Source organism: Kogia breviceps, chromosome 12 (genome assembly GCF_026419965.1).
Source record: "Kogia breviceps isolate mKogBre1 chromosome 12, mKogBre1 haplotype 1, whole genome shotgun sequence".
NCBI lineage: Eukaryota > Metazoa > Chordata > Mammalia > Artiodactyla > Physeteridae > Kogia > Kogia breviceps.
In genome coordinates, this window is record NC_081321.1 from 17,913,248 (window position 1) to 17,938,793 (window position 25,546).

General features: G+C 37.5%; 1 protein-coding gene across 25 annotated transcripts in view; it reads right to left on the minus strand.

Moving 5' to 3' along the window:
- The window catches only part of SOX5 (SRY-box transcription factor 5), a 1,010,478-nt gene that overhangs the window by 116,548 nt on the left and 868,384 nt on the right, over positions 1-25,546 (minus strand). For 16 of the 25 annotated variants that reach the window (XM_067008877.1, XM_067008883.1, XM_067008889.1 and 13 more), the window contains one exon: positions 25,251-25,374. In XM_067008877.1, coding sequence (XP_066864978.1) covers positions 25,251-25,374 — 124 coding nt within the window. The remainder of the gene's footprint in view (positions 1-25,250; positions 25,375-25,546) is intronic. The other 9 variants (XM_067008891.1, XM_059082188.2, XM_067008888.1 and 6 more) reach the window with 1 other exon arrangement.

Consider the following 25,546-nt stretch of genomic DNA (forward strand, 5'->3'; position numbering starts at 1 on the left):
GAAGGAAAGAAATCATAAAGATCAGATCAGAAATAAATGAAAAAGAAATGAAGTAAACGATAGCAAAGATCAATAAAACAAAAGCTGGTTCTTTGAGAAGATAAACAAAATGGATAAACCATTAGATAGACTCACCAAGAAAAAGAGGGATAAGACTCAAATCAACAGAGTTAGAAATGAAAAAGGAGAAGAAACAAATGACACTGCAGAAATACAAAGGATTGGGAGAAATTACTACAAGCAACTATATGCCAATAAAATGGACAACCTGGAAGGAACAAATTCTTAGAAAAGCACAACATTCTGAGACTGAATCAGGAAGAAATAGAAAATATAAAGACCAATCACAAGCAATGAAATTGAAACTGTGATTAAAAATCTTCCAACAAACAGAAGCCCAGGACCACATGGCTTCACAGGTGAATTCTATCAAACATTTAGAGAAGAGCTAACACCTATCCTTCTCAAACTCTTCCAAAATATAGCAGAGGGAGGAACCCTCCCAAACTCATTCTATGAGGCCACCATCACCCTGATACCAAAACCAAAGATGTCACAAAAAAAGAAAACTACAGGCCAAATTCACTGATGAACATAGATGCCAAAATCCTCAACAAAATACTAGCAAACAGAATCCAACAGCACATTAAAGGGATCATACACCATGATTAAGTGGGGTTTATCCCAGGAGTGCAAGGATTCTTCAATATACGCAAATCAATCAATGTGATAAACCATATTAACAAATTGAAGGAGAAAAACCATATGATCATCTCAACAGATGCAGAAAAAGCTTTTGACAAAATTCAACACCCATTTATGATAAAAACCCTCCAGAAAGTAGGCATAGATGGGACTTACATCAACATAATAAAGCCCATATATGACAAACCCACAGCCAACATCATTCTCAATGGTGAAAAACTGAAACCATTTCCACTAAGATCAGGAACAAGACAAGACTGCCCACTCTCACCACTATTATTCAACATAGTTTTGGAAATTTTTGCCACAGCAATCAGAGAAGAAAAAGAAATAAAAGGAATCCAAATAGGAAAAGATGAAGTAAAGCTGTCACTGTTTGCAGATGACATGATACTATACATAGAGAATCCTAAAGATGCTACCAGAAAACTACTAGAGCTAATCAATGAATCTGGTAAAGTAGCAGCATACAAAATTAATGCATAGAAATCTCTTGCATTCCTATATACTAATGATGAAAAATCTGAAAGAGAAATTAAGGAAACACTCCCATTTACCACTGAAACAAAAAGAATAAAATACCTAGGAATAAACCTACCTAAGGAGACAAAAGACTTGTATGCAGAAAACTATAAGACACTGATGAAAGAAATTAAAGATGATACAAACAGATGGAGAGAAATACCATGTCCTTGGATTGGAAGAATCAATATTGTGAAAATGACTATACTACCCAAAGCAATCTGCAGATTCAATGCAATCCCTATCAAGCTAGCAATGGCATTTTTCACAGAACTAGAACAAAAAGTTTCACAATTTGTATGGAAAAACAAAAGACCCTGAATAGCCAAGGCAATCTTGGGAAAGAAAAACGGAGCTGGAGGAATCAGGCTCCCAGACTTCAGACTATACTACAAAGCAACAGTAATCAAGGCAGTATGGTACTGGTACAAAAACAGAAATACAGATGAATGGAACAGGATAGAATGCCCAGCGATAAACCCACGCACATATGGTTACCTTATCTTTGATAAAGAAGGCAAGATATACAATGGAGAAAAGACAGCCTTTTCAGTAAATGGTGCTGGGAAAACTGGACAGCTACATTTAAAAGAATGAAATTAGAACACTCCCTAACACCATACACACAAAAAAAACTCAAAATGGATTAAAAACCTAGATGTATTGTCTGACACTATAAAACCCTTAGAGGAAAACATAGGCAGAACACTCTATGATATAAATCACAGCAAGATCCTCTTTGACCCACCTCCTAGAGAAAGGGAAATAAAAACAAAAATAAACAAATGGGAACTAATGAAACTTAAAAGCTTTTGCACAGCAAAGGAAAACATAAACAAGACAAAAAGACAACCCTCAGAATGGGAGAAAAGATTGGCAAATGAAGCAACTGACAGAGGATTAATCTCCAAAATATACAAGCTGCTTATGCAGTTCAATACCAAAAAAATAAACAATCCAATCCAAAAACGGGCTAAGACCTAAATACACATTTCTCCAAAGAAGGTATACATATTGCCAACAAACACATGAAAGGATGCTCAACAGCACTAATCATTAGAAAAATGCAAATCACAGCCACAATGAGGTATCACCTCACACCAGTCAGAATGGCCATCATCAAAAAATCTACACACAAAAAATGCTGGAGAGGGTGTAGAGAACAGGGAACCTTCTTACACTGTTGGTGGGAAGGTAAATTGACACAGCCATTATGGAGAAGAGTATGGAGGTTCCTTAAAAAACTAAAAATAGAACTACCACACAGACCAGTAATCCCACTACTGGGCATATACCCTGAGGAAACTAAAATTCAAAAAGGGTCATGTACCACAGTGTTCACTGCAGCACTATTTACAATAGCCAGGACATAGAAGCAACCTAAGTGTCCATCGACAGATGAATGGATAAAGAAGATGTGGCACATATATAAATGGAACATTACTCAGCCATAAAAAGAAATGAAATTGAGTTATTTGCAGTGAGGTGGATGGACCTAGAGTCTGTCATATGGAGTGAAGTAAGTCAGAAGGAGAAAAACTAATACTGTATCCTAACACACATATATGGAATCTCAAATAAAAAAGTGGTTCTGAAGAACCTAGGGACAGGACAGGAATAAAGATGCAGATGTAGAGAAGGGACTTGAGGACATGGGGAAGGGGAAAGGTAAGCTGGGACGAAGTGAGAGAGTGGAATGGACATATATACACTACCAAGTGTAAAACAGATAGCTAGTGGGAAGCAGCCGCCTAGCACAGGGAGATCAGCTGGGTGCTTTGTGACCACCTAGAGGGGTGGGATAGGGAGGGTGGGAGGGAGACGCAAGAGGGAGGGGATATGGGGGTATATGTATACATATAGCTGATTCACTTTGTTATACAAGAGGAACTAATACAACATTGTAAAGCAATTATACTCCAATAAAGATGTTAAAAAAAATCAATTGACCAGAAAAAAAAATATTTATTGAGTACCTGCTTTGTGTTAAACACTACTGTTAACACTAGAAATAGAGCATTTTAAAAAAATTATTTATTTTATTTATTTATGGCTGTGTTGGGTCTTCTTTTCTGTGCGAGGGCTTTCTCTAGGTGTGGCAAGCGGGGGCCACTCTTCATCACGGTGCCCGGGCCTCTCACTATCGCGGCCTCCCTTGTGGCGGAGCACAGACTCCAGACGCACAGGCTCAGTAATTGTGGCTCACGAGCCCAGTTGCTCCGCGGCATGTGGGATCTTCCCAGACCAGGGCTCGAACCCGTGTCCTCTGCATTGGCAGGCAGATTCTCAATGACCACACCACCAGGGAAGCCCTTTTTTAAAAAAAATAATTATTTATTTATTTACTTATTTATTTATTCACTTTTTTTTGGCTGTGCTGGGTCTTTGTTGCTGCACGCGGGCTTTCTCTAGTTGTGGTGAGCGGGGGCTACTCTCCGTTGCAGGGCCCGGGCTTTTCAATGCGGTGGCTTCTCTTGTTGCAGAGCATGGGCTCTAGGAGCGCAGGCTTCAGTAGTTGTGGCACGCGGGCTCAGTAGTTGTGGCTTGCGGACTCTAGAGCACAGGCTTGGTAGTCACAGCGCACAAGCTTAGTTGCTCTGCAGCATGTGGGATCTTCCCGGACCAGGGCTCGAACCCATGTCCCCTGCATTGGCAGGTGAATTCTTAACCACTTGCCACCAGGGAAGCCCCCAGAAATAGAGCTTTAAAGAAGACTCGGGTCAAGAGGTGTATTTACTGGAAATTTAATGAAGCTTAAGCTTTGGGGTTCTGGAAAGGGTCCCTAGCAGTGTGTTCACAGGGTCATATGTTTTTATATTTGTCAGCTCACTTAATTTTTTACTTGGTTGTGATTCTTTTCATAAATATACTCTTTTGTACTTAATGTATATGAAGATTTTATATATATATATAAATATAATTTTCATATTTTTATTCTTAAACAGAGTCCCCAAAATTGTATGTTTCAGGCCTCAGAATACCTGAATCTACTTCTAGTGATCTGGCTTTAGAGCTTAAAGGGAAAATAAGACAAAGATAATTCAATGATTAGTATCAAATACAATAACTGTTAAGAAAGAGAAGTATACAGTGCTATGGACTACATTGTGGGTCCCCCAAACCTACTTTAAAAGGTCAAAGACAGCTTCTAGGATGAAGTCATGTTTAAGCTGAATCTTGAATTAAATGAAAGCTAGGCAGGCAAAGAAGGGAAGCATTCCAGGAAGGAAAATAATTTTCATTAAGACTCAGAGTCAAATGGGAGTGTTATATCATAGCTCAGTCCCTGAATTGCTCAAGTGAAGAGTGCAGGTAGGGAAGTAGAGATAAATGGGGCTGGAGAGGGAATCAGGCCAGATTGTGTATGGCTTTATGTACAGTGTAAAGAATCTAAACTTGATCCTACAGGATAAAGGAAACCATGAACACGGAAAATAAATGGACTGAGTAAAACCACTTGGGCTAGAGGTTGGAAGCTGTAATCAATAAAAAAAGATGCAGAACTTTGTATAATAACGTAATGATGGTCCAGACTAGAGTGGTGATGTTGGAATAAAGAACGATGGAGAAAGTCAAGTGGTATTTAAGAGGCACAACTGACGAGACTTAATGATGGTTTACATAAGAGAAGACTCGAGGATGATTCCCAGGTTTTTTACTGGAACAGCGGATTGAGGAGTGGAACTGTTTGTTGGCTTTGCAAACATGGATGAGAAGCAAGACTGTCGGGTTGGGTGTAGCGAGGGGGAGATGAAGGGGAAGGAATAGAGTTCTGTTTTGGACATTTTAGGTCTGAAATTACTATCAGTATCCAAGTAGAGGTGTTCACTGAGGCACTTGATAAACATGTTAGGATTTTAGGGGAGAAATCCACATAGGAGACATAAATTTGAGAGTGGTCAGCATGTATCTGGAATTTTAGCTGTCACCATGTAGGAGTTAACTATCAAAAAAGAGGTCCAAGGATGGGATTATAGGATGTATTAACTCTTATAGTTGGGGAGATAGGTAACTAGCAGCAACACTGAGGAGAAACGTATATACATTTGGCGTTCCAGAGGCCAAGAAAGATTTTCAGAAAGAATGATCAATTTTTTCAAATGCTGGATTTAGTGACCTAGAACTCATTGGTGACTTCCACAAGGGCAATTTCAGCAGAATGAGGGGTGAGGGAGCCTAGCTGGAGTGAGATCAACAGAGAATGAATAAAAGAAAGGAACTGGGTGCAGTAAGTGTAGATCCTTGCTTTTCAACATGAAGTTCTCAGGAATGGCACTGAGATCACCGAGGAGTCTGTTGGAAAGGCAAAATTTCAGACTCCACCCCAAACCTAATGTGGCAGACACACATTAGGGTCAGTGGGACCCACAATGATTCCCACTTCCTGGTATTTATGTCCTTATGCAAGTCCCTCCCCTTGTGGACTGGACCTAGTAACTACCTTCCAATGAACAGAATAAGGCAAAAGTGATGTGATGTTACTTTTGAGGTAGGTTATAAAAAGACTCTGGCTCTGCCTTGCTTGCTCCCCTGCCCCCTTCCCCAGCAAGCAGTTATACTGTGAGCTGCCCGATGGAGAGGTTCACATTGCAAAGGACTGATGTCTTCCAGCCAACAGCAAGCACAAGTAGGAGGCCCGCCAGCAACCAAAGCAGGCAGCGTGGAAGTGAATTTCTCCCCAAGTCAAGCCTAGAGATGACTACGGTTCGGGCCAACACCTTGATTGCAGGGACGTGAAAGACTCTAGGCCCGAGCACGGCTGTGTCCAAACAAATGTTTGTTGTTTTAAGCCACTAAGCTCTGGGAGACTTTGTCAAAGTAGCAAGCATATATCTTCTGAATTAGAATTTAAATTTTAACAAGATTCCCAGACTATTTGTATGTATTTGAGAAGTGCTAAAACAGACAATTTCAGTGAGGCATTTTGCAGTATCTATTGGAGGATGTGCGACAAAGAAAACTACTTAAAAGGTATACATTTGTAAAAAAAAAGAGAAAAAGGTATACATTTGTAAAAATTATAGCATGCTTATATGCTAATGAGAAAGATCGAGTAAATAGGAAAAAATTGATGTTACCTGACAAGGCTTTACCTAACATTTGGAATTTTTAATATTGAATCCAGAAAACACTGTATCTGATTTTATAAAGGGAAGTTTAGATGTTTAAAAGCTGAGTTTGTATTTATGCAAACTAGCTGAAATAACAAATATTATGACTATTAGAATCGACAATTTAAATACTTAAAATTATGTAATTCACTTATATTCCTTATTTAATGACTATAATATTAAAATAAACTAAGCAAAAGTTTAGAGGCTACAGTGCTCTTCACAGTGACAATTCATTTTACATAATTTACTTTCCCTATTGAAAATCAATTAATAAGCACTGACATCATCTACCATGTGACTAGAATTCTGCCGGGTGTTATGCGAGATAAAAACAAAACCTGGTCTCTATCTGTTTACTACAAGTCTCTCTTTTCTAATTATTTGAACTTCTTTGAGTAGTATTGACAATCAGTGCTACAGGAGTTAAGGTAGAACTAATTCCAGGCTTCAATATTTAAAGAATAAAGGTGAAAATAAGAGTGAGCTCGGCCTTGAAGATTTGCAGGTGTGGGGCAGATGTTTTAGACAGGGTGAAATGTATCATAGCATGAGCGTGACACGCTGAAGGAATGGAGAGAAAACCAGCTTAACTCACAGGTTACAGAATAAAGGCAAAAGAGACAGAAAGCAGGGAACTGAGAAACTTCACAATTCAGACTTGAAGATGGTTGGATGCCAAAAGGCAACGGATATGAAATGACGTTTTAACAAGTTTAATTAAAGAGGTTAAGTAACAGGTCTTAAAGATGACTCCGGGGCTTCCCTGGTGGCGCAGTGGTTGAGAGTCCACCTGCCGATGCAGGGGACACGGGTTCGTGCCCCGGTCCGGGAAGATCCCACATGCCGCGGAGCGGCTGGGTCCGTGAGCCATGGCTGCTGGGCCTGCGCGTCCGGAGCCTGTGCTTCGCAATGGGAGAGGCCGCAACAGTGAGAGGCCCGCGTACCAAAAAAAAAAAAAAAAAAAGATGACTCTGAACTCTAACCTAGGGATACAGATTTACTCATAAATTTGGATTGATGGCAAACACCCACACAGGTGTTTAGGGCACTTCCCAACTACCAGCATCTAATTCTTAATAACAAATTGAGTATTATATACATATTTAGAGCTCATTAGTTAAAATCCAGACTGTTCCATAATGCTTAAAAATTGCATATGCATATTAGAATCTTATTATTTTTCATTTCCTACATTCATGAATATATAGTAATGAAATGAATATAGTTGTCTTTCCTTTGGATATACATATATGTGCATAACTATAATGCCATTCATATGCCATACTGTACGTGTGTATAAACATATATGTGTATGTACATACATATACACACACAAGCTAAATAATTTATATATGTGTTATAAGCTGACTTGTGTACCCCCAAACTTTATATGTTGAATTCCTAACCTCTAGTATCTAAGAATGTAACTGTATTTGGAGATATGTCCTTTAAGAGGTAATTAGGGGTAAAATAAAGTCATATGAGTGGGCTCTACTCCAATACGATTGGTGACCTTATATAAAGAGGAGATTAGGACACAAACAACACAGATGGAGGGACAACCATGTGAGGATAGAGGGAGAAGACAACCATCTACAAATCAAGGAAAGAGGCCTCAGCATGAAATCCACACTGTGGATACGTTGATCTTGCATTTCTAGCTTCCAGAACTGTGAGAAAATAAATGTCTGTTGTTTAAACCACCCAATTTGTGGTATTTTGTTACGGCAGCCCTAGCAAACTAATACAATATGTTTGCCATATTACAGCCTCATAACAATGTAGTTGATGTTTAAGTGAATTGGAGAAAACGAAAGACTGGCAGCAAGAATTAAAAAGAGTACTATCACTATCACATATCTGTAATCATATACAGTTTCCAAGATAAACATATGATCAAAAATAGGATATCAACTAATTTCAGAAGCTTTGTGTCTAAGCCACAATATTAATGCAACCATCTCCATCCAACATACAAACATACATAACTTGAAGCATATCTACCTTATTATCAATTTTTCAGATCTAAAATATCCAGAACTAGTTTGATTGAAATTTACCCCAGTTACTAAGTAAATACAAATGTGAAAAGTAAATATAAATGTGAAAAGGGCCAATATAACAATTTAACTCAATTAAGGAAATTCAAAATATATTATATGCACGTGTCAGTGTTCTGAAGTGGACACAGAATCTATAAGACTTCAAAACAAGGTCAAGGGTAGTTCTTAATGGGGAAAGAGAAATTCAGAAACTACTGGGGAAAAAGGATTTATATTGAACTAAATACTGTCATCTATTTATGCCACCCCTCTATAAACTGCACTAAAATATTACAACAGGTTTATTTTGTTAATACCCCATGAGATACTTAGTAAAAATAAGATAATGGAAAATTTTGGCGTTTAAAGTTCAACCATGTGTGTTATTCAAATTGACTTTCAACTAGTTAAAGTAATTTCTTCTACTCTTTCCTAGGTTTTAACCAGAAGAGTTTTTCCTTAAGCCTTTCCAAAATTAATTTGCTTCTTCTTTCAAGCCAAGTATGGAAAATTCTAGTTCAAAACTAAAATTTTTCAAAAAGTTGAAAAATATACTGAGGCATGTTAATCAACTGTTTTCAGAATACAATCCGGCTTATAGTATCTACTGATATAAATGATATATCTAATAGTAAATAACCCAATAACCCCTCAGAAAGCATGTTACTTATATTAGCATTAAAGTGATGAACATTTAGATAATAATTATTTACAGTGACACTATTGAAGAGTCTCATTTTGGGGGGCTATATACAGAGTGAGGAAAACAACAAGGTTATGTAGGCTGAGGAAGATTGTCAAAAGCAAGTATGTTCTTATCCAGGGTCAACGTCACAAACCCTTTCACCCACTGAACTACTATAAAGGTTCTAGAAAGTTTTGTGGCATTATAAAAATTAAAACCTACACAGACACACACACACACACACAGACACACAGACACACACACACAGACACACACACACACACACAATCCCTGCCCTAGAAGAGTTCCTAATAAAGTGAGGGAGATAAACATGTAAACCAATCCAGTGATACAATGAGCAAAGTAGAACAGTGGAGAAGGCATCATTCTGGAAACCTCCAGAAAAGAAGAACTTAACCTGGAAAGAGCATCGAGGAAGATTATTTGTTAAAGTATCTCTTAAAAAATGGCACTTCACTACGAAATTATCTTTCAGGACCCTTTTACCACATACTTTCCACGTCTTCCAAAGTCACACAGTAAGCCTCCATCACGTCATGCAAGAGGATTGCTCTTATTAATCATCTTCTAAGATTGGCACTGAAAACACCCTGCTCTACCACTCTAAGTTCCTGGTGGAGGGAGTTCTGTAGGAGTTCATGGAGGAGTGTAAGACAAAGTAGAGTTAAACAGGACACTATAGTTGGAACTTAGGAAGGAAGGAAGGAAGGGAGGGAGGGAGGGAGGGAGGAAGAAAGGAAGGAAGGAAGGAAGGAAGGAAGGAAGGAAGGAAGGAAGGTAGGAAGGAAGGAAAGAAGGAAGTTGTTTCGAAGGAAGTTGCTTTCTTTCATTTCATAGGCCCACAGATGAATTGGTAGGTTCCTTCTGCTTGGAAGGAGCCCCTTCCCATTCATAGGATAGTGCTAGCAATGACCATTATCTGTTATTGGCCCCTACATCCAGGGATGTTTTAATAGTCTCAGTGTATCTGATGCAGAAGGCGAATGTTAAGCTATGCAGCTAAAGAAGCAGGTAGGACACACATCTTGCAGAGCCCTGTGTTTTACTTTGAAGGCAACCTTAAGTTGCTGAAAGGTTTTAAGCAGGAATGTGACATAGTCTGATTTGTGTTTTAAATCAATTTTGTGGCAAGGGCTAGAATCAGTTGGAAGAGGGAGAGACTGGAGACAGACTGATATGTTAAAAACTACTGCAGTAAGTCAAGAGGGAAATGATAATGGCCTAAACTAATCATAAGGGAAAGAGAAGGAACATATATGGGAGACAGACTTGATGGCCAATTTGATGGGAGAAAAGAGATACAGGGGGAAAAAAAAGGAAAAAAAAACACAGTTGGGCTTATATTTTATTTTCGGATGTGGTTCAGGAAAAAAAAATCCTTTTTTTACCCAAAGAGTTTCAACATCAATTGTTCCAACATTGATTCTGAATTATTCATTATGCTCCCACTGATGTGAAATGTGGGAAACTAATATTTGTTGACTTTTAGCACTGTTAAAATATTTTACATATGTATACACATAAATATACACATATAAATCTACACAGATATGAATGAATATATTTACTGGTCTGTGCATAAAATCTCATTTAATCTTCATAACAATTCAATAGGGTAGATTGTTATTTTCATTCTACAAATTAAAAATGTTCAGGATCTCACAGATAGTAAGTACTATAGTTCTTACCATTGTGGCAAGGAAAGTATTAAGTTTTAGAAAACATCAAAGACTATTTTAGAGCATAATATAAATACATATTTAAAATTTCAAAATAGATATATTCATTTTATGTCCATTCAGTTAACATGTGTCAAACATTACGTGTAGGACACAGAGAAATAAAGGTATAGTCCTTGCCTTCATGACACTTTCAGTTACAAAAATAAGACATAAATACGGAAAGTGAAATGAATCAAAGCCACGTGATTAAAATCATATGAATAAGAAAGGCAGTAATTACCAAAGAAAGGAGGAATTTATTTGAGCTGAAATCAATGGAGAAAGAATCAGAGAAGGGGCTGGTCCTGAGTTAGGCTTTGAATAAAAAATAACTAGAAAAGATGAGAGAAGCCTAAAATTGCAATGCTTAGCGCACAGTAGATGTTCAATAAATATTTGCTGATAGATGTTCAATAATTTGATGAATAAATAAACGGTTGAGCCCAAAAGTAAGGATCAGAGAAATGAATGAACAAAATGTATTTATGAACTAGCCTGCAGTTGGACCCATGTCATATAGTATCAAGAAATATTCAGAAGGTTAGTTAGAGTCTATTAAGTACCGCAACTGCCAAGGTAAGAATCTGTTCATATCGTGTCCCTAAACATATGCACAAGTACCTCCTGTCCTAAAAAATCAACCCACTATCTAGACTCCAAAAATCCCTCTAAAACACTTTCCTTAGTGTTTAGAAAGGAGTCATTTATTTACTTTCTTTCTTCTTCTCATCTAAATTGCTGGAAACTAGTCTTCAATGATAATCTTAAATCCTTTTCCTACACTTTACTTCTCAATCCATAAACTTCCCTGGAAATAAAGACCTCTGATTTGCCAAATTTGAACGAACACTGCTGTGTAACAGCTGATACTGTTAATGACTCCCTCCTTCTATAACTACATCTACACTCTCTGACTTTTCTTATAACGTGCTCTCCTGGTTCTCCTCATACCCTGTTCATGCTGACTTTATTACTTCTGCAATAGGCTGTTCTACCTTCCTTCACTCATTCCTTAGGTATTGACATTCCTTGGAGTCTAATCCTTGGTGCTTGACTTTTCTCATTGGATTTCCTTTATCTGGATGATCTTATCCAAACTCTTGGTCCAAGTACCATATATAAACTATTCGAAATCAGGGACTCCAGCCTAGACCTCTCACACTGCTTTTGGACAGCCACCCCACCCCCAACCCGCCGGCCATCTCTCCCATAGGAAGTTCAGTTTTCACATTTGATTTAATTCATCATCCTTCTTGCAAGACCCACTTCTACTCTTGGTGTTTCGATTAATTTGGGTGACACCCAGTTACCTATGCTATAAAGGTGAAGTATCCTTGACTTCTCCCTCCCTTTCATTCTCTATGGCCAATCAATGACAAACTTCGTTTAACTCCCAGGTTTTCATTTCTCACTATTGGAAAACCTACCAATCAGTCTCCCAGGCTCCAGTCCTCTGCTAAAGAAATGAATTCTCTGCTTAGCTTCCAGTGGCACTCATTGCAGGTACACAATAAATATTCACTGGTTGTATTTAAACTGTAATAAATATTTACTGATTACATACTGTGTGTTAAGGACTGAAAAGTTCAAAAGTGAACAAGAAAAGTATGTCTTGACGTGGATGAATCGATCAATGGATAGATGGATGGATTAATGCCACTATGATCTCAACCCCGAGTTTTAGCCCTTCAGTGGCTTTTCAGTTCCTCCAGCATAGAGGGTCTATCAATATTTCCTTGAATTGGTCTCCTCTTGTGTCCTCCAACTACTCACTTATCATTTCTTGCCTTAAAGTTTACTTCGAACTGCTTAAAGGTCCATGTATACCCTAATTCCATCTCTTGTTTTCCAGCCTCCATCAGGGCTGCTTTTTTTTTTCTGCCAGGAATGTTGTCTGTGTATCCTTTTATCACAACGACTTCTTCGGTTGCTTAGTTGCCCTTCATCCTTTAGGATTTGACTTTAGGGATCATCCTTCAGGGATCCTTAGGCTCATCCTTCCCCACTCCAAGAAGCCTTCCCTGACACCTTCCGTCAATCTCAGATTTGAGTTCATTCCCTTTCCACTCACTTTTGTTAAAATTCTATGCATATCTCTATTACATAACATCTGTGTATATCCCACTCTCCCCAACTAGACTGTGAGCATTCTAAAGGCAGAATTATGTCTTACTCCACCTTTAAATTCCCAGTTTCTAGCAGAGTGCCTTGCCCACTTAAGGCTGTTAAATGTTTAATGACTGAATATATGAAGCAATATTCTATTTAAGAAATTAACAAATTTCAAACACAGGAGACCACTCTTCCCATATCAAAAGCTTAAGGCTTAATAGAAGAAACAGATTGTAAGCAAATAATTATACAAATAAGGAACAAATTAGTTTTTTTGTACAAGGTTTAATGCAAATAATAATGGCGTTTTAGATCAGCTGCCAATGATACCAAGGAAGGATAGTAAATGGAGGGCGAGAGAGAGGCCTAGAGTTTAAGAAATAAGGGCCTGAAGGAGGTGGTTAAAGAATCTTTTGTCACATTTTTTCACACATCAAACCATTCTTTTCTAATATTCCATAATCTATCTCTTCTGTAAATTTTGATGTTAAAAGCAATTCATATCCCCTTGTGTATTAAAAGTAAATAACATGAATTTCCTAAGTCTTAAAATGATTTCTGTTCACTAACAAGAACCCGCTATTATGATGTCATTAAAGCACCTGAGCACGGTCAAGATGTCTACTAAAAAATATGTCTTATATACAAACAAAAGATAAAAACAAAATCCTTCATCACAGTGACTGTTTCCAATCACTTTAGACTTTCTGAAATCCAAGCAAGTTGAACTTTGCTTTCAAACAGCAATAAGCTCAGCTATACTTCCTCTCTCATTTTAAGAGGTTAAATTTATAACAAGTCTCCTAAATCATCTTGTGGAACACCAGACGTTCAGAACAAATGATATGGTATACTTAATAAAGGTGAAGGGGTTTCTAAATGCAGAAAATCTGTAAACCCTTCCTAGATTTGCTAGAATAGTATAATATGACATTAATATTTGAAATGTTTTTATGAGAAATGCTAACATTGTGCGGTAACTTTCATAAAATAAGTAATGAATATAAATATTTCTATGAATTTTATTTGAGAAAGTAGAATTAATAAATTATCTTTTGTTTGACTATACAGCTATTTAATTAATTTATTATTATTATTATTTATTTTTTGCGGTACGCGGGCCTCTCACTGCTGTGGCCTCTCCCGTTGCAGAGCACAGGCTCCGCAGCCACGGCTCACGGGCCCAGCCGCTCCACAGCATGTGGGATCCCCCCATACCGGGGCACGAACCTGTGTCCCCTGCATTGGCAGCCGGACTCTCAACCACTGTGCCACCAGGGAAGCCCTATACAGCTAGTTTAAACGAAGATATTTTTAGGAGATTTTTAGTTCTTAACTGCTTTGTCATAGGCTAAATTTTTCAGTAAGAGATTTTTTTAAAATAAAAAACTTTTTTTTGTCTTCTTAATGTAGCACTGCAAATGAAAACTTTACCCTACTGGACTTCCCTGGTGGCGCAGTAGTTAAGAATCTGCGTGCCAATGCAGGGGACGCAGGTTTGATCCCTGGTCCGGGTAGATCCCACATGCCACGGAGCAACGAAGTCCGTGCGCCACAACTACTGAGCCTGCACTCTAGAGCCCGCAAGCCACAACTACTGAGTCTGCATGTCACAACCACTGAGTCTGCGTGCCACAACTACTGAAGCCCACACGCCCAGAGCCCATGCTCCGCAACAAGGGAAGCCACCACAAAGAGAAGCACGCACACCACAACAAAGAGTAGCCCCCGCTCACCGCGGGGAGAGAAAGCCCGCGCGCGCAGCAATGGGCAACGCAGCCCCAACAAAGCCAAAAATAAATGAATAAATTAACTTAAAAAACAACAAAAAAACCAACTGTACCCTACTTAATTTAATAGTTACCTAGTTGGCTAGTTTAGTAAGAGATTAATTTATAAGCTCTTTAAAGTGGGAAGATGCTTCTGCATATAAAAAATACAGCATTCTTTCTTCACCTCTTTGCCCATAAATCTAAGGAATTCTAGTACAAATGAAAATTCCTGGATTAATTACCTAAGAAATCTGAGTATCCCTGAAAAGGGGACAATAAATCAAACAAGTCTCCTTTTCCTTCTATATTCCAGCATTACAACCAAGACATCGTTTAACTATTGCATAACTCATTTTAAGCTGCTCAAAGAGAACCATTAATTAAGGAACTGCTTCTATATGTATATCTATATCAGAGTACTATATAAATTTTGCCTCTGTGTCTTATGAAGAAATGAATGGCACAGAGAAAAGCATCCAAAATGATGAAAGTATTAAAAAGTAGCGATCTGGAAGAGGGGCATTCATATAAGCCACTTAAGACCAGTTCAGATGCTCTCTTTTATTTTCCACTTTTAATATGAAGGTTTAGCAAATATTTCATTTTTTAAAAGCATCTCATTTTTTGACACCGTTGATAGTCTTTCCACTTTTCTGTCTGTCAGGGCCTTTGATAGACATCCTTCCTCCTGGGGTGTATCCAGAGTCTGTGATCTACAGGTTGAGAACAGGAAGCTTCCGAAACCACTCTAACGATAAGCTCGTGGAATATACATTTGGGATGACTCCTGGCCTAGAGATTTCTACTAGAATGGTAACTTTTAGACCTCTGGAAATTAAGAAATGTTATGAAATTTTTCTCTCCACCCAAAAATGAAAAACAAATAATGCGAATGTCTTGAATGGTCAGAAGTATAGTGACCTAAAAAATAGATAAATTCCTGAAATCCTTATCATTATATCACATTCTAAATTTTCAAAATGGGCTGATACATTTAACAAGTAATAATGATATATTATACAATAATCAAACTTCTTTAGAAATGCACAGACTCATTCCATCTAACATTTACAATCCCCTCATCAGGTGAGTAGGGCAGACATTACTGTAGCTACCTTAAAGATTAAAAAGCTAAGGCACAAAGAGGAAAATGACTTGCCCAAGGGAACAGAATAATACAAAGTGGGATTGAGACTACCAAGGTCTTCTGACACCTTGCATAATTTTTTTTTCTGACAGAATTTATTAAATTGAGACAATCATTTCAGATTACAAGTCTCACTGATGCTTATTCAGAACTTAACTCAGATAAGTCAATTTTTAAAGTTTTAAACCTTCCATTAATCAACTCAGAGAGCATCAGAATGTACGGACAATCTCTCAGGTGAAAAATGTTCAAAAAGAAACAAATAAATGGAGGTAAAAATACCATATACTGGTAATGGAACTGATTACACAAATAATTCATTTGGGGCAACTTTGTGCACACAAAAAGGTTTACTGTAGCATTGCCTAAAACTGTGAAGCATTGTAGACAAACTTAAATGTTCCTTAGTGGGAAACATAAATAAAATATGGTGCATCCAGTTTCATGAAATATGATGCAGGTCTGAAAGTATTTAGGTCTGAAAGTATGGAAGAAAGATGGCCATGACTTTTTGTAATATTTATCGGTAGAACATAGTCTATAAAATATTTACCCCCCCATACATTATATATTATGTAGTACATATCACATATATATCACATAGCATATATTATATAGATACTCTCACATCCTGCATATTACATATTGATATCTAGATACAAATAGATGTATACACATATTTATTTATGAATACATAATATATTTATACCCGTATCTAGTCCTGGAAAAATAGGTACCAAATTGTTAACAGTAATCACCTCTGCAGAGTGGGATTATAGGCGGGTATGAGTGTAGGCAGATAACTTTTAGTTTCTGTTTCATATACTTCTACATTGTTTGAGGTTTGTGTAGTCAGCAAATGTTATCTTTAATATATTAGAAAAAATGTGAAGGGTCGGTATGAGCTGATTATATAAATAGGCTTAAATATGTTCTTTGAAAACAGAGCAAAAATAAATTATTAGTGAAACAGTACTGTTTAAAAAGTTGTAGCTCTACCTGCTTCTGCCCTTTGCACTGGCTGGAGTGGGGACATGGGAGCTGGAGAAGGTACCTAATGCCATGAGACGGAAGCCACGCTTTGTGGAAAGCAGTGCAATAAATAAGAGAGCAAGCCATGGACTTCATACCACGGAGCTACCAGATGAGCGGTGCTTGAACTGTTGCATGAATGAAAAATATTCTTTTTCCATGTTTAAGCTAGTACTATTTTGGCCTGTTACAGTATAGTTAAACCTAATACAGCATCTGATTCAGGTATTCCAACAGCATGACTTGTTCAGTTTTCATGGAAAACAGACATCTATCATAGAGTTACAAGCAAGATATTATCTTAGCCTGTTTTATTAAATACTTTTTCTGCTTCCATACTTTCTTATCAACATTATGACTAAAGTTTGCCTTCTACTGGAGCTTTCTACAGTGAAGAGCACGTTTACTGGGCAATAGAGTTGTTCAGCATCATTAACAGTTACATCTATTCAAACAAAACAATATATTGCTCCTCTGGGCTTAAACTTCAGTTTGATGACCTTAGTTAGTGTGAGTTTAATACTAAGATGAGATTCCATGTTTGCTGTGGCAACAAAAAATATGAACCTAGAATTCTGAGGGTTAGGCTACAAATTCATAAGGTTACATCACATTTTGAGGTCTCTGGTGTGAAAACACAGTGTCACTAGCCAATTTGACACTTCTATGTTATCAAGAACGAGAATCATGTCAAAAAGAAAATACTGAGCTGAATGAGTTTATATTTTAATTGAATAGATTCTTAATGTTCTTATCTGTTAAAAAGCAAACAAGATGGATTAAAAGATTAGATATAGTTTTAGTCTAATGAAATCTGAGGAATTTATCAAAGAAAGGGCTTTTGCTCTTTTCATTTGCTTGTATGTGTGTGTTTTGGTGGTGGTAGTGTGTGTGTGTGCGGGGGGCGGGGGAAGAATGGATCAAACACTGGTTACTAATATAGCACATTTATCACCTCACAGGGTTATACTGCTTAAAGCTAATTATGTCTCTATGTTTTATAAACAGTAAGGCACAGTATAAGCTATCATTTTTATACTAAGTTATGACACTCTGTCACAATAAGGACATATACATCTCTCTTTTCTCAGCAATGAATACTGTATTGTAAGCTATTATAAACTCCATTTTTAGCAAAAAAAACCCAAACAAACTATTTTATTGACGTAGAAACAGCTGTTCCATGAGAACTGGAGGGTGGCTGTCACCATATAATTGTGCGATGTTATATACTTTTTCTGCACTCAGTTCTCTTTACTTTTTCATCATTTCATATTTTTATGTCACCAATCTAAGATGAGAATTTAAATGATTGGCTGTTTAGGTACAAAGTTCTTCTTTACAAAAATAAATATTTACAAAGCTCTAAAGTAAGTCAGGTTTGCCCAACGCCATTGGTTTCTAAGATTTGGGGAGGGGAGGTAAGCGGAAGAGCTGGTCACAATAATTCTAACACATACAAACACAGAATCCTGAAGATGTGATTATATCTACTTTTCTCTGCTTATTTACAAAGAACCTACAGTATGTGATCCTGACAACACATGTTTCCTATTTTGTCAGTTCAATAAAAGCATACCATGTCAATGGTTTTTAGCTTGTGATTTGGTGATTGTTTCAGCACTGACTGACCTGTATGTCAGCTGACACAGCTGACATAGTTAAATCAGAAATTAGCATGCAGTCTCCTAAAAACGCCAGACACATGGATGGACCCTCTGCACCAGAGAGATATAATGAAACCCACATGATACCCCCATTAAACAATGAAACATGTGACATTAACTAAAAACAGGAACACATCAGCAAATGTGCCTGAGGAAGTTTATGGTATTTAACTCCTAAACATTAATTTTATCGTGGTATATGAGGAACTAATTAACTGAGAGTTTCTTTTTTATTGGAAGCGGAAATACTGTTCAGAAAACTGATGAAGAGTAAGTGCAGCATATTTTAAGTTTATTCAGCTTGGCTCATCAACTTCTATTTATTTAAGCTAATCTCAGAAGGCAATTAAATATTTCAATCAGTAACTTTATATGGCTATTTTATTTAGCACATTTCTGAAAAATTAATTAATGTGTTAAAATGTAGAATGAGTATGTGAATGTATTTCTGGCTTCATATAGCCAAAACAATGACTAAATACATTTTTTTAAAAAATCACATGACCTTTTCCAACATGAGCTCTAACAGACAAGTGTAAAATAATAAAAAAGTTTAAAACTTGTTGATTATAATTAAAATAGTGAAGAGACAAGTGTTTCCATCAGCACTAAAATACTTTTCTCTAAACAACTGTGTTTTCCTAGTCAGAGGAAGTCTCATTCAGGTGTGGCAGAATCAATTTGAGCCTATATAGCAGGAGGCCCCAACCCCCAGTCCGCGGGAACCGGGCCGCACAGCAGGAGGTGAGCGAGCAAAGCTTCACCTGCCCCTCTCCATCGCTCGCGTTTCCATTTCCGTCTGAACCATCGCTGGCCTTACCACCTGAACCCCGCCCCCCGCCCACCGGTTGGTCCGTGGAAAAACTGTCTTCCGTGAAACCGGTCCCTGGTTCCAAAAAGGTTGGGGACCGCTGCTTTCATATACGACATGAAATGTAATTAATTGCTGGGTGTGGTTCTAATATAATCTTTTTTTTTTTTTTTCTTTTTGGTTAGGGGAGACGCAGGATGTATGTTTTGCTGGTATTATACTCAGTATCCATCATTTATAAGTAACCTAATAAGATAGACACAATGGTAGGCACTGCTTCATATATAATCCTATTTAATCTTTGTAACAATTCAGTAAAATGAGTGTTATTAATCCATTTTGTAGGTCAGGAAACTGAATCTCAACAACTTGCACAAGGACAAAGTAGCACAATGAGGCAAATCAATTGCTTATCTGATTAATATTATACATATCCCTTTAAGTGCAAGATAAATTTTGTTATAATATTCTGTTCTGTGGTTGTAACACGATAGGTCAACAACCATACCTTCCAAGTAAAAATGTTATAACTTTTAAAAAATGAATATATAATATACTAGGCCACAACTTCCTAAATGTCTTGGATTCAGGCACCGTCAGTGGCTCAACAATTCTTTCGTGACACTCCTAAGACAAAAGAAAGGTCCAGCTGCTCCACTTTATTAAGTAATATGTTTCAAACAACTCAGGTAATTTATGTAGTGTCTTGGAGATGCCTCTGTATTTTCCTTGAAATTTTAAAATATCCTGTGTGCCCCTGTGAATTAGCTTCAGCACCCTGGTACCTTAGCACAGTTTGGGAACTACAGCCCATTAGTTTGGGAACTATAGCCCATCTCTAGGGAAAGATACTGCCTATCTTTCCCTAACCCTATCTGTAGCTATGTGACACATTCAATTTGACACTTTGAGCCAAACTATCAAGACAACTCTTTTACAACTGTTTCCTACTATATACAGAAAATGGGTTATTTTATTGGATTTTGACTTCCTGTAGATTTTTTAAAATTTCCACGTAAAATATCTTCCTGTCAAAAATTTCTGAAGCATCTATTAGAATTACGTGGCTAGAAATTTTACACGCAAACAAAGAGAGAGGCAGAGGACTATAGTCATTAGTAAAAAGAGAAGCACCTATTCCTTTCCTTTCTGCCTATAAAATATGTGCTCTGAAGGAACAGCACTTAACCTGAGTTGGGGGCTGGGGTGCAAGGAAGCTGAGTGTTGTGGAAAGAGAACTGAAAGTTGGGGTCAGAGAAACTGGTATTGACGAAACTCACGACCTTCAACCACCTTATCTCAAATGTCCCTCTCAAGTCTAAAATGTTGGGCTAGGGGCTTCCCTGGTGGCCCAGTGGTTAAGAATCTGCCCGCCAATGCAGGGGACACGGGTTCGATCCCTGGTCTGGGAAGATCCCACATGCCACAGAGCAACTAAGCCCGTGTGCCACAACCACTGAGCCTGCGCTCCAGTGCCCGTGAGCCACAACTACTGAGCTCATGTGCCACAACCATTGAAGCCCGCACGCCTAGAGCCCATGCTCCGCAACAAGAGAAGCCATCACAATGAGAAGCCTGCACACCACAACGAAGAGTAGCCCCCCAGCTCGCTGCAACTAGAGAAAGCCCACGTGCAGCAATGAAGATCCAACACAGCCCAAAATGAATAAATAAATACATTAAATAAATAAATCTATAAAAAAGAACCTGCTGTATAAAAATAAAAAAATAAAACTCAAAAATTTTTTTTAAAAAATAAATAAAATGTTGGGCTAAAACCAGCATACACATTCAAATTCATTTTGAATTTTGGTAGATTTTTTTCTATCATGAGCCAGCACAAAACTCTTCCTGCCAACATAAAACTGTTCTGCAGGTGTCAAAGACGTGCACATTTTATTTCAAAAATATCTACGTGGGACTTCCCTGGTGGCGCAGTGGTTAAGAATCCGCCTGCCAATGCAAGGGCCACGGGTTCAATCCCTGGTCTGAGAGGATCCCACATGCTGTGGAACAGCTAAGCCTGTGTACTACAACTACTGAGCCCACACGCCTAGAGCCCGTGATTGGCAACAAGGGAATGAGAAGCCCGTGCACCACAATGAAGGGTAGCCCTTGCTCACCCCAACTAGAGGAAACCCACGCACAGCAACGAAGACCCAACGCAGCCTAAATAAATAAATAAAAATTTAAAAAAAATCTACCTGATACAAGCTTTGCAGTTCACTGGTTCAAGTCTTTGGTTAAGAGCTTAGGACTCCACTCAGACTTTCCAGCAGAAGCAAATGGACTGTGTCCTCAGACTCTTCAACCATCCGGAGTATACTTGAACCAACTCATTTGTACATACATTCAGTTTATAATTCAGACTTGGAATTAGCATTTATTTATGTATTTTAAATTTTAGCCCAGCCATGTGGCTTGCAGGATCTCAGTTCCCTAACCAAGGATTGATCCCGGGCCACAGCAGTGAAAGTACCAAATCCTAACCACTAGACCACCAGGGAACTCCCAGGTTTTTAGTTATTTAGTTTTTCAAATTTATTTCAAGGACTTCGATGATTGTTTTCTGATTAAAGTGAGCTAGTACCCATAAAGATAATTTAAAATTGGGATTTTTAATTACTACAATATAAAATCTGGGGTGTGTTTAACATGTAGCAACTGAATTGACAATTTTCATAGAACTGGTAAGTTAAAAATACAGATTACTTCATTATGTTTTTTCCCTGAATGTTAAACCAGTGTTTTTACATAACTTTTTTCAAGTTATTATACATATTTAAAGTACTCCATTTAATAATACACCATTATTTTTACCTCCTTAGAAGTCTGGAAGTATTTTTAGACTTAAAAAAATAAATAAGAAAGGCAATAACTAGATATAGATTCATGAAGAAGTGTGGTTTCATGCTTGATTCCACTAACAGCAAACACCAAAACAGAACTGAAATTCTGATAATATATCAATGTTGTAAACTGACCTACATATTCATACATAAGAGTGGACTACAACATTCTCTAAAGCTTCTTTTCTATCTAGCCAGTTTGCACTGAAGTCTCTGGCTGTGCTATTAATTTATTCTTATACTGTTTAATGACACACTTTCTAGCAGTTAAGAGAAATTCCAGCAACTACTTTCTGTAGGTGTCCATTCCACACGGTGTTTCTACCATCATATTTCTTAAAGGGAAAATACCTTTATTTCCAACTAGAAGCTTCTTTTTTGGAAAAGGAAGAAACTTAGTCAATTGATGATGGTTAGGTTACCCAACTGGTGTTTTAATTTTTTCCCCCATTGATAACATTGTAACTTTCATGTGTAGTTTCAAAGATTTTAATTTTATTTATCAAAACACATAGTCTAAGCAGAAAAATGTATCGTCAATACTTTCTTGAAAGGATTGATGAAAAGCATTTGAGAGTATTTGATACCAAAAAATAGTATACCTTTCATATTTACTTGAAACTCAAATCAAGATGGATTAGTCGGTGTCTCATTGAGAACTCTGTGATATTACTCAAATTAGAACAAATGACAGCCAGAGAAGTGACGTATGATTGACAATTATGGGGGGGGGATAAAATAGGAAGTCTCACTGAAGAGAGAAGATGGCAAGATTTCTTTCCCTACCTCAATTCCTTTCCTGCAACATGATTATGGAGAAAATAAATAGTCTGGAATATTTATCACTTCCACCCAGCTCCTCCTTCCAACTGACAGTGTGAGAGTGTCAACAAGGGTGGCGCTTTCTTTTACTACTTGGCTTTTTCTTCGTTTTAGAGTTTGGCATGATGCTTATTTCAAGCTTTCCAGCAGCTGTAGAGGCTTTATTCTATTTTACTTCCAGGATACGAAAGAAGTGGTATCACTTATAACTTTAAGCACTGAAGGTATGACTATCAAATGGTTAATATATTAACAACTTCAGGAAGGGAAACATTTCTCCACTCCACGTTACGTTAACACTGAACAAATTTGCTGTGCCAACTCTGTCAAATGGGAGTGAGGCAGAGGTGTTCCTGACCTTTTCCAGGCCCCCAGTTACGCTATTCTTCATACTCAATGTGGTTTTCTCTTCAGCACAATATTCGCTAATGGGACTTATGTCTACAGTTGCTTAAAAAATTTCTTTTTGAAAAACAGAACTAGTCTATATGTACATATTGCAAGGTGCAGTCTGAGGCAACTGATGATTTTTTAAAGTGTCATTTTTTAAAAATTTTAGTAACCAAGTCTATGAAAAACATATTGGCAACATGCATTTAATGTGAATAGTAATTCCTTAGGTAAAGGGAAAGAAAAAATATTTTATAATTATAAACTCAGAAATCAATGTAGCAATAGAATTTAAAATTCTCTTCTTAAAATTTAAATTATTTTTAGAATTTAAATATTGAGGTTATAAATATAGTCCTTAGTGATACAAAGAAGTTAGTGTTTCTGGATGAATCCATCTACAAAGACAGTATTATGCAACAAATTAAATACATTAAGGATCCAGAGTGAGAACACCATCTGAAAACACGGGAAACCAAAGTCAAGAGAAAGATGTGCAAAAGCCATGTTTAAAACTGCAAAGAGGGCTTCCCTGGTGGCGCAGTGGTTGAGAGTCCGCCTGCCGATGCAAGGAACACGGGTTCGTGCCCCGGTCCGGGAAGATCCCACGTGCCGCGGAGCGGCTGGGCCCGTGAGCCATGGACGCTGAGCCTGCGCGTCCGGAGCCTGTGCTCCGCAACGGGAGAGGCCACAACGGTGAGAGGCCCGCGTACCGCAAAAAAAAAAACCCCACAAAAATCTAGGAATAAATGTTAAATACGAAAATTCAAAACATCATTTAACAGGATGCAGATTTGATTCCTAGTAATGTTCAGAAAAATTTCTCAAATACAATAAGTGTTGAAGCATGGCAAGATGGTAATGTGACAATTTATTAACATATAAACGAACCAAAATCTATTGGAATTTACAAAATAATATTCTATATGAATATCTAAAATGATAATACTTTGCTAATTGTTTTCAATGGTATTCTACTTTGATCAATGAAAATATTTCAATTATTAGATTGTTTCCAAACCTAACAGTGTATAATTTTGACTTTCCTTAAAAAAGTCATAAAATCACAGGCAAGTAAAGTTAATAAGCAATATAAACAGTTATCTCAATATAACCTATTACTTAGTGTAAAAATGCCCTTGTATTGTTTGTAATGAATGCTCGATCATTTATTCATTCATTCAACAAATAGTTGAAATTGTACTAAAAGTTTAGATATAACAATACGTGAGACACAATGAGCACTGGCCCTCACGGAGTTTACAATTAAAGTGAAAGGAAATACACAGGATCCAAAGGAACCTGGAGAAAGGGATCTAACTAGACCAGGCCAGCTTTCCCTGTCTAAGCTGGAAGAGGTTCAGAAGACCAAGGAGAGTGAACACAGACAATTCAAGTCCAAAGTCAAGAAAGAGTATGGTTCGGTCTAAGAACTAAAGAAGCCTAATGAGAAATTAGGCTGTAAATGTAGGGAGGAGACAGATGATGGAAGGCCAACTAATTCACATTAGGAAACTTGGGCTTATCTTAAAGGGCAATGGAAAGCTATTAAAATGCATATTCCTGTCTTACCTACTTAAAAATAAATTGAGCCTGAAAATTATATTCATAATTTAAGAATACACTGGAAATGAAAGTTATGAAACAAAATTATAAAAAGCAAATATTGGCTTCAGAAGCATAGAAATAATCTAAGCTCTTAAATACAACATAAATCCTTTTCTACACTTTCTGTGTGTTTCCTCTTTAAAATAAAATCTCTTGGTGTGGCAGGAATATTAAATTGCCTAAAGCCATGCCCTCCACGCACTCCCAAGTGAGAAATCAGTGGTACTTACTACATCCAGCCTTATAGCTGAAGCCTGGAGGAAGGAGGAATCCTTGCTGGGCAGCTGCAGCCAGTGTCCGTTGATCGGGAGGGAATACAGGAATCATTAATGGCGGCAGTTGACCTTGAACCTGCTGAACGTATTAGAGTGAATCAAAGAAAAGAAGTTTTGATACTCCATGCTTCCCATCCTCCCACCCTTATGATATAAGAAAGAAATTACCCAATTCAATATACTGGCATACAAGCCTGCTAGAACCCTGGATGTGAGGCTATGTCTTAGGACTACTTTAGACAGGAGAATCA